At 42.1% G+C, this 10,606-nt stretch overlaps 1 protein-coding gene across 1 annotated transcript in view; it reads left to right on the top strand.

Annotated features, from left to right (window-relative positions):
- The window catches only part of ADGRD1 (adhesion G protein-coupled receptor D1), a gene marked incomplete at its 3' end in the record, with an annotated part of 69,010 nt that overhangs the window by 9,802 nt on the left and 48,602 nt on the right, over positions 1–10,606 (top strand). Inside the window, exons 7-14 of the mRNA XM_015825146.1 lie at positions 1,689–1,943; positions 3,002–3,066; positions 3,918–4,073; positions 6,233–6,292; positions 6,391–6,508; positions 7,771–7,881; positions 8,795–8,870; positions 9,525–9,666. Of these exons, the coding sequence (XP_015680632.1) occupies positions 1,689–1,943; positions 3,002–3,066; positions 3,918–4,073; positions 6,233–6,292; positions 6,391–6,508; positions 7,771–7,881; positions 8,795–8,870; positions 9,525–9,666 (983 nt within the window). The remainder of the gene's footprint in view (positions 1–1,688; positions 1,944–3,001; positions 3,067–3,917; positions 4,074–6,232; positions 6,293–6,390; positions 6,509–7,770; positions 7,882–8,794; positions 8,871–9,524; positions 9,667–10,606) is intronic.

Genomic DNA, 10,606 nt, shown 5'->3' on the forward strand with positions numbered 1-10,606 from the left:
CTTCCTCCTGTCTGCCAAGGCCATTCTCACCTACCATTACAATGACGTCACCTGTCAGAACTGTCAAATCACCCCAGTACTTTCCTGCATTCGGCGTCCGTTTGCCATAAACCTTGGAGGGGGAGGGGGCAACAGAGAGTGGGAAGACTTGGGGGGGAGGTTGAATTGAGGCTGTACTGTTGGAGAAATCTCTCAAGGCCATTTATTTGGCGAGAGATTGCAGCTGCAAGACAACTTACATTCAGGACATTCAAAGGCGTATTCTTTGAAACTGATTGGATGATGGGGGTGGGGGGGGTGTATCCGAGAAGGCGGTTTAAATGTAAAGTTTTGGTGCACAACCCTCAGTTCTGGCTTTGCTTTACTGAAATCCACTTGACCTTTAGTGAGCTATACCTTTTTCAAGAAATGGAGTCAAGGATCGCTTATTACTTAAAGGTACAAATTGAGACAGCATGTCAGGACTCATATTGTTTAAAGGGCTCTTTCTATTTCTATTCTTTCTATTCTTCTGGGTTCTGCCATACACCTGGAAGGGAGGGGGAAGATGCTGCGGGCTGCCTCTTTGTTATTCTCTATTGCTACAACTCTTTTGTTGTCTCTGCACGCACACTCTTTGAACTGTCTTTTCCCCTTGATGTCAGCTCGAAGAGGGGGGGAGAGAAAGGAATGTGCTTCCGGGCATTTGGCTTATCTCCTGTTCGGAAGGGAAGGTGTGAAGACCCAACAAACACCGCTACAACCCTGTGATGGACTGGCGTTATCAGCATTTTCTCACAATGGACTTAACCTCTGGGGATTGGCCCATTCGAACTGACCGGATGAACCATTGGGGTGGGGTTTGCTTAGGACACTTTTAACCTATTGATCTGAGCGGGAACCCCTCAGATCCTGTCTATTATGCCTGCTGTCAGCTTCTCCTAATAAAAGTTCCTTTTGGAAGAAACCGCTTCCACAAGTTCTGCTTTCTTAGGATGAGGTGTTGAAGTGGGCCCTGACACATCACCTAAATGTCCACTGTTTTTCTTTTTTAAAAAAAATAATTTTTATTGAATTTTATTGGGTCGGGGAAGGGATTGGGGGTTAGGGTGAGGTTGGGGTTGGGATTGGAATTAGGACCAGGTTGGGATCAGCATTGGGGTTATCCCCCAGAAAATTTTTCAATATTTAGCAAACAGACTATTGTCCGGGTACATATGTTTAGGTAACAATAATTAATATAATAGAAACTGTAGTGAGTATGATTGATTATCATAGACAGTATTAATTAATCAGTGCATAACATTCTTCTTACTGGTATGTATTCAAAATAACATATCACCTTTGTTTCTCACTAGTTCGTTTTCCTAACCATTGATAGAAGTTATCCCATGTTCTGAAGTAGACTGAATCTTCTTTCTCTTTAATCTCTAAAGTCAATCTATCCATTTCTGCACATTCTAAGATTTTCTTAATTAAAACCTCTTCAGTTGGTAAGTTTTCATTCTTCCAATATTGGGCAAATACAATTCTTGCTGCTGTTAATACATACAATATTAGGTATTCATTCTCCTTCTCATAATTAGGTCCTAATATTCCTAACAAAAACAGTTCTGGTTTGAACTCTATCTGCTTTTTAATCATCTTTTCCAACCATGTATGTATCTTAACCCAAAACTTTTTTGCTTTAAATTTCCACTGTTTTTCAGGTCCCCATTGGACGCATATCCTGTTTACCTGGAAATCTAAAGAGGGCCTGAAAGTCTACATCAACGGGACTTTGAACAACGTTGATCCCCGTGGGGAAGATTTCTACAACTATGGGGACTCTAATTCAAACTTGCTGATGGGCTCCGAAGGCCGTCAAGGGAAACGGTACATCCATGGCGCCTTTGACGAATTCATCATATGGGAAAGAGTGCTCACCGCCAACGAGATCAAGCAGTATTTCACAGCTGCTATTGGTAAGTTTCACCCCACAAAGGGAGTTGAATATCTTGTCTGGTTTGAACCTTGAACAGAATGCTCAATGTCCTCAGTGATATGACGGGAGGATTTCCACTGAGTCGGAAAATCTTAACTCTTAATCAGGTTTTGCAAAGGCTGGATAAGATGACTGTGTTTTGAGAGAGACACCCTCAAAACATCAGGAGATCATTCTCATTCTGAGGGAGAAAATCACCTCATCCAATATTTAGGGGTTAGAAGAGCTGTGTAGGCTTCTGACATACAGTAATTGGTACAAAAATCAGATTATTTGTCCATCTTTCCTAGTGTATCTAACAACATAATTTTACGACAGAATTTCCCCCCTTCACATCCTGATCGTCTACTCACAGATGACAAGGCTAAGGATTTAATGTGGTTTTCTTGAAAGCAAATGATTTATCCTTTTGCTAAACTGTGGCCTCCATTGGGATTAACACAACATTCAAAACACTGTCTCAAGAAGCCTTTTCCCACAACGAACTAGCTAGCCCAGATCACAATATCCAAAATACTGTATCAAGAAGCTACATGGAACTAGATATTTACACGCTTTTGAACTTTTCAGTGGCATTTTCTGGATACCGAAGTGAATTTTTCAGTGTACCCATTTCTATGTCGTCTCCCCTCCAGTTTACCTCTTGTATCCCCATCTTCTCTTCCACTAAATCTAGGCCACAAAATTAGCCAAACAAGATTTCATGTTAAAAATGAATGGTGATGCAGAGAAGGAAAGGGCCACGGTGTGACCATACTGAGGTTAATTCCTAAAAGCCAAAATTGAGAAAAATTTAGTCTACAGGAAAGTACTTCAGGGAGGTGGTGCTTTTGAAAATAATTTGTTATCGAAGATATGCTGGTGATGTCAACCATCTGTTCATTTCACAACAGGGGAGAGTGTTAGCTAGCCTCACATTTCAGCCCTTCAACTTTTCTTCTGGATAACACCAACTTTTACCTTGGATTATATTCCCCACCCCAGTTCTCGGTACCAAAGGGGAAAGTCCTGGTTAATGTTTCTCACTGTGGTTTCTAGGTGACCAAGCAGTGCTTGCTTCAACATCTCCGTGGGGATGGCAAACAACAGCAACCCTTCCCGTGGTAGGTGCATTCCTTAAATTCTTTCCGTTACATTGCCAGGTTGCTTATGTTAGAGGGGGAAAAAAAGTTATATCATTCCAAGTTTCCAGCCAGTAAAAAGGAGAAAAGTAACCTACAAGCTTTGATCTTCCTATAAGGCTTAACTCTGAGGTCAAAATCTGTGCTTCCCATTTATGTCAATTGTATTCCACTCGATTTCTGCATCCAAATGTGAACTGGAAAAAAAAACGCCTCGAAACCTGCACGTACTGTGTTCAGTTTGACATACTCTTGTCATATTTGCATGCTATTTTCTCTAAAATGCATAATTTGTACATATTGTAGTGTGGTGGCTAAGGGGATGGACTTGCTCCAGAGACGCCCAAGTTGAAGGTTGTAGATAGGAGCTGAAGGGAAAATGGACATTATGAGCCGTGGAGACCTTTCATGGTTGAGATTAAAACCTTCTTCCAAGCTGGGTCAGTCAGAGAAATGAGCTATTTCGGCAGTGGAATTTTCTCAAAGGAAAAGTTGTAATAGAAGTTTGAGTTAAGGTAATTGGATTCCACCAGCATCTGAATTGCATTTTACTCCGTTTAAAGTGGGAACCACCTCTCCAGCTTTATCAATGGCTTGGAAGGCAAGATAGAATATTTATAAAATAAAAATAAAATGGATTATCCAGGAAGTTGAATTTTGCAGGGAGGACCTCCAGACAGAATAGATTTCCTTGTCAGCCCAGACCCTGAAAATAAAATAAATAAAATAAATTAAAAATGATTTAGTAAATGTATCAAAGAAGAGGCTCATTTCCTTGGTCAATATTGAGTCAGAGAAGGACCTTTCAGTGTTCTGTTATTTTATGCTTACAGCTTTCCATAAATGCCTACCAATCCATCATAATTAATCTCACAGAGGGAAAACATAGTGTCCAGGACCCATATGTCACGTTGGACTATCTGAAAAACATTTCAAACGCCATGCCTAATGAATCTCTCACAGCAAATACTGCCTACAATCTTACTGAGGTAATTTTTCTTCATCCGTTAATCTGCTTATTGAGGCCATTTCCTAATTTACAGAGGTAATTTTCCCCCATTTTTTCAAAAATCAACTTTACTAAGGTAACTTTCTTTCATCTGCTAATCAGCTTACTAAGGTAATTAATCAATCTGTAGAGGGAAACATCCTTTAGTTATTAGGCAGTGCACTGTAAACAGGTTCCCATCTTGTTTTAGTCAAATATAGAAAATGGCACTAGTATCATTTTCCTTATGTGCCAATCACATTTGGCCAATAAAAATTATTCTATTCTATTCTATTCTATTCTATTCTATTCTATTCTATTCTATTCTATTCTATTCTATTCTATTTTACCGGGATTCAAGAGAGATTGGGCACCTGCCAGGGGACAAGTGACATCACTTGTGTTATGAGGTCATTGATTAGTGAAATCCATGTCATTTGAGCTATGACATCATAATGTGCTCGAGGTCAACATGGCTTCTACAGATGCCTAGGAAGAGGGCATGAATGAATTGCAATTCAATCTTTCAAATTTATGAAGCAGGATATCTATCACGTCTACATTCCATCCATCCACCCATCCATCCATCCCTTGTCTAACAGAAGAAATGCATAGTACAGCTGTGCAAGTCAACAAAAGAGTGATATACATTTATGTTCTCATCTTTGACTGATTGCCTGGATTGCAAGTGATTGCAAGCCTGAATTTCACAGATTCTTCTTTATCGAGATTTATTAAGATGAAAGCAGTATCTTATAGAAGAATTCCAGTGAGTGAATTCTTTTCAACACACACACACACAAATCATATATAAATGAATCATATATAAATGAGTCTCTTTCACACAGTTTATGATGGTATGATGAAGACACAGGCATATGTGAGGAGTGGGAGGCAGCCCCAACATCAAAATGGTTCGTGAGCGACAAGTTGTTTTGGAGGTCTTCTAGTCCAGCCCCCTGCTCAAGCAGAAGACCCTATACAATTTCAGACAAAAGGTTGTCCTATCTCTTCTTGAAGGCCTCCAGTGATGGAGCACCAACAATTTCTCAAGGATTCTGATTAATCATCCTCACTGTTAGGAAATTTCTCCTTAGTTCTAGGTTGGTTCTCTAGTTTAATTTAGAGTGTTAGGGACTCCACAGATCTCAATCCGTTTCTGAAGACTGCAGAATGGGAAAGGAACATATGAATATGTATCAGCAAGCACTGTCAATGGATTTAGGACTTTAAAAATATTTTGATGTGAGACATTTAAAGCATAGTTCTGTTCTTGATGCTTCAAAGCCTTTAAAATGTTTAAAAGAGCTTCAGTATTTCTGGGGGATGATACAAACTGACTTTATGGAAATGTGGCAGTCATGTCTTGTGGGCACAGCCATGCAGAAACAGAAAGTATAAAACATTTTTTTGCATTAATGGAGAAAATGTGAAACTCAATTCCTCCCTTGCCATACTCCTGAATTTTCTAAAAAGATTTTGGTATAAGGCCCAAAGTCCTTACGAAAAATCATTTGATTGCAGCTTATGTAGGTCTCAAAAGTGGAGCATGGGAAAGCAGGCATTGGAATCCTTATCTGTCTGTCTGTCCATCTATCAACTATATATCTATCCATCTATTATCTATCTATCTATCTATCTATCTATCTATCTATCTATCTATCTATCATATCTGTATCTATCTATCTATCCATCTATTATCTATCATCTACTCTATCCATCTATCTGTTTGCCTGCCTGCCTGCCTGCCTGCCTATCTATCTATCTATCTATCTATCTATCTATCTATCTATCTATCTATCTATCTATCTATCTATCTATCTATCTATCTATCTATCTATCCCTGATCTATCTTCTATCGCTATCTCTCTCTCTCTAGCTATTGGGCTTCTATTGTTATCTCTGTCTCTCTTTCTGTCTCTCTCTCTCCATCTATCTATCAATTACCAATTTATTTTTTAAAAAACATTTATATGGCCACCCATATTATAATAAACTCTGGGTGGCTCCCAATAAAATATCTATCGACAATATGCAAAAACAGTTGTCCCTGGTTTCTGGCGGGAATGCATAATTTTCAGGAGAATCACACTAGGTAATGGATGATGGTGGTGGTGGTGATTGCATCATAGCAAATAACCCGTCTCTGTTCATCTGCAGGTTTTCTTTAAAGTGGTGGAAAGAGTTCTTAAGATAGCTGCTTGGATCAGCATCAACCAGGTAAGGATAATATTTTCTGAGACATTCTTGGGGTTCTCCTGAAGTCAAGGCCTCCATCACTTGCTGTATCACTCCAGCATTGTCATTTCTGCTTTCAGACCGCATCCCTCGCCGGAGGGCTGGTGTCCACCATCGACAGTGTGACATTTCACGTCGCACACAATCTAGGAGGCAGCCCTTCGACCATAACAGTCCAAGGCACTTCACCTGTCGCAGGTGAGATTTATGGGGCTCAGTTTCGTTCTCCGACAACAGGAGATGAATAATTGAACAAAGCCACCTCTGTGGCTTTTCACCGGCTGAAGGAAGAGATGAATTTTTCCTTTCCCGTTTTTGCTGGGATGAAATGCTCGTCCCTCCTTGAGGAACATCCAGGAAAGGAAGGAGAAGCGAAAAATAGAAAAGAAATGTCAGCCTCGGTTGACTTAGTTCAGGTCTTCCAAAATGGGGTTTCTTAAGGTCTTGCCCTTCACACAAGCATTGTGTTGTCTGTAGATGAGCCTGCGGGTGGATATATCTACAGCAGACATGTCAAACACAATGCCCGGGGGGCCGGATGTGGCCCACGAAGTGGTTTCATGTGGTCCGCGAAGCCATCCTGGAAACAGTGAGGGAACGGCCCCCACTGCCTTGGCCCTGGCCCAGGCCGGCCAGGAGGGAGCCAATGTACAATTTTGTGGTGGCCATCTATGCTGAAACGCATTCAGTCTTAGCTTCACAAGGCCATCCGGAAACAGCGAGGAACCAGCCCCTGCCGTGTCGGCCCCGTCCCCTGGGTGCATGCTGGGAAGGGGTCACCCTTTGTGAGGAATGAAGAAATGCATCATCACCTGGAAGTGGTCCTGGTCCCACCCCCTTCTGCCAGAGACCCTCAGATCTGTCCCACTCCTGCCCAGGCCCCCACAGGCACCATTGACGCGAATGATGTAGAGCTGGCCACACCCACCCAGTAGACCACACCCACTCCATCCACGCCCACCCAGTAGGCCGCACCTACCCTGGCCACACCCACCCAGCCCCCCAAGGGCAACCACAATGCTGATGCAGCCCTCAATGAAATTGAGTTTGACACCCCTGATCTACAGTATCATGCATCAGCCTTCGTTCTTCCAGGTCTGTTTGCCATGTGCTGGAAGCAGATTAAAATTCCACACTCAGCAGTATAGATCAAAACGTAAGCCGGTCACCACAAAACCACACAGAACAAAAAAAACCTTCCCCACATTTCTCCCTCTTCGGTTCTCCACTTTTAATTTTTATTTTTTACCTGTTGCAAAATGATAAAGTTCCCTTTTCTTTTTTGCTTAAAACTCTAGTATATATATATTTTTTCCCCCTGCTGGTTTGTTTCAAAAGACCCTGATTGCTAAAAATGTTAAAAGAACAGACCTGGGGGGCTCAACAATAAGCAGGAACTAACGAATGGCTTTGCTCTCCTTTTCCTTCGGGTTTTGATCAATGTTTGCATTATTATACAGATTATTCCCTGGTTAAAATGCCTCCTCAGCTCCCGAATGTGCCTCAATATCGCTTCCCATTACAAGGACAGAGTTATATTTCTATACCGAGAGAAGCTTTCCAATATTCAGGTAAGGGGATAATTTAGTAGAAGAAAAGAAAGGTCAAAATCTGCTGCCTTTCGCTTTCTCCTGCCAGCCAAGGTTTTCCACCATATGGCTGGGGATTCTGGGAATTAACATCCAGCCCATCTGGTAGGTCAAGGAAGGGGCCAGGAGAAACCAGCTTTTTTTCTGAATTGCCCTTCTTCTGATGATTGGGTCAAATACATCTTTCCCTGTTTGAATTGCTGAGAGGGGAAATGGGAAACTGAATTGTTCCTTGCCTTGCAAAAATCGGTATGGCCATTGGAAGGCGGCAAAGAGTTACTTTTTTCCCCATCCCGCTTTGCCATCTAGTGGCCATCGTGATTTTTGCAGCTCCAATCAAGATTTTCCAACAGATGAACGAATTGTTGAGCCCTTTAACTTCTTTCAGTTGTTCCAACTGGTGACAATTTCACACCAATCCTTCCTATTTTTCAAACCCCCTTTCCACAATGATCTACAGGCTGTAGAGCAGAGGTCCCCAACCTTTTGGGCACCAGGGACCAGTTACATGGAGAGAGGTTTTTCCGCAGACCGGAGGTGGCATGGTTTTGTGTGCTGCCTGCATCCTGTGGATGGGGTTTTCCTTGTTTGTGCAGACCAGTTGCTGGCATGCTGCGGCCCGGTACTGGCTCATGGACCAGGGGTTGGGGATCCCTGCTGTAGAGGGTCTCCTCAAAGTCAAACCTTGGTATTATTTATTTATGTAATTTATTAAATTTACTGTATATATCATTCCACTATTCAAGAGACCCTGGGTGGCTTACAACAGTTAGAGCAGTAGTGACCCAGGATGAAAAAGGATAAAGTTATTGGCATCCAAAGTAGCTTTAGGTACTGGGTTCCACCTCCTGCATTACTGCGATCCTGATACTGACAAATTTTGCCTTCTTTACAGCCTGGATTACAATTGTGGGTCTCTTCTATCATTCTATGCATCAGTACTTCCATAGCATCAAACCACTGGACACCAAGTAAGTCCCGTTAAAAGCACAACACGCTTGTTATTCCTGAATATAAGATTGGATAGATTTGCTTGACTTCACACGGTGTTTCTCAATTTCAGCAATTTTAAGATGTGTGAACTCCTAGAATTCCCCAGCCAGATGGATGGATGGGTGGATAAAGGAAGGAAGGGAAGGGAAGGGAAGGGAAGGAGGGAAAGGAAAGTGTGAAGGAAGAGAAGAGAAAGGAAGAGTAAAGGGGAGAGGAGAGGAAAGAAGGAAGGAAGGATGGAAGGAAGGAAAGGAGGGGAAGGAGGGGAAGGAAAGGGTGAAGGAAGAGAAGAGAAAGGAAGGGTAAAGGGGAGAGGAGAGGAAGGAAGGAAGGAAGGAAGGAAGGAAAGGGTGAAGGAAGAGTAGAGAAAGGAAGGGTAAAGGGGAGAGGAGAGGAGAGGAAGGAAGGAAGGAAGGTTAAAGGAGTGGAGAGGAAGGAAGGAAGGAAAGGAAAGGAAAGGAAAGGGTGAAGGAAGAGTAGAGAAAGGAAGGGTAAAGGGGAGAGGAGANCTTCCTTCCTTCCTTCCTTCCTTCCTTCCATCCATCCCTCTCTCCCTCCCCAAATAAAGATGGGTGTCTGAAGAAACAAAATGCCTCACAGGTCACTAATAAACTGTTGCTTTAATTTCGCAGAATCCCTGAAGCTGCTACCTGCAAGGAGTGTATGATTTTTGCTAGTAGCTACCTTATCTCCTTGACAATGGAGCCACCACCAACTCTGTCTCACAATCTCTCCAGCTCTCCCCTCATCACCATCCATATGAAGCATCAACTGGTAAGTGATGATTACCTTTCGGTATTTTCTATTCTAGTCTAAACCAGGAGATGATTCTACAAACCATAGTTTGCAAACTCCTTAATTCTCACTGGTTTGCAGGGAGGCTGTGGAAAAGTAAAAAAAAACAAAACCCATCCTTATGTACGTGGTTGTTAATTGCAGAGGGAAAAAAGCTGAGCTGGTGCAATTCTTGTAACCGGTGGTGGGATTCAGCCAGTTCCCACCAGTTTGTCTGAACTGGTAACTAATTTTTTGTTGCCCAGGCCCAGAGTGGACTTCCGGAAGCGGCATCCACACAGAGAACCGGTTCTTCACCTATTTGAATGCCACCACTGCTTGTAACCCTACCTTAATCAATCTTGCTAAACATGTAGACCAGGGGTGTCAAACTCGCAACGTCACGTGACGTGTCGCGACGTATCGTAACTTTTTCTCCATTTGCCTGCAATGGGGTGGGCATGGCAGTTTGACACCCCTGATGTAGACTATGGGAATCATTTTTTTAAAAATCAACTGCTTTGGGTTTTGGGCCGTGATCAAGCGCCTGACAGCTATAGAAGTATCAAAGACGAAATTGGACTTAGATTTAAATGTTTCAATGCATGTTTAATTTAATGCAGCATAGGGAGAGTTAGGTATGTTTAAAAAAAAGAAAGAAAGAACCCGGATTGGATTTCAATAGAAGCCAATTTCCAAAATCACTCAAAGTCCATTTCTGATGTTGAATGAAGTCAGAGGCAGTGCCCTTTTTTCTCTGACAAAATTTAATTGTTCTCTGTTTTTTTTTGTTTTCAAACATTTGTCTGAAAAAGCACATGGGCTTCTGGGAATGTTAAATTAAAATACAGAGAGAGGGAGAGAGAGGGGGGGAGAGAAAAAAAGAGAAAGAGAGAGAGAGAGAGAGAGAGAGAGAGAGAGAGAGAGAGAGAGAGAGAGA

Source organism: Protobothrops mucrosquamatus, unplaced genomic scaffold (assembly GCF_001527695.2).
Source record: "Protobothrops mucrosquamatus isolate PMUCROS unplaced genomic scaffold, P.Mucros_1.0 scaffold2514, whole genome shotgun sequence".
NCBI lineage: Eukaryota > Metazoa > Chordata > Lepidosauria > Squamata > Viperidae > Protobothrops > Protobothrops mucrosquamatus.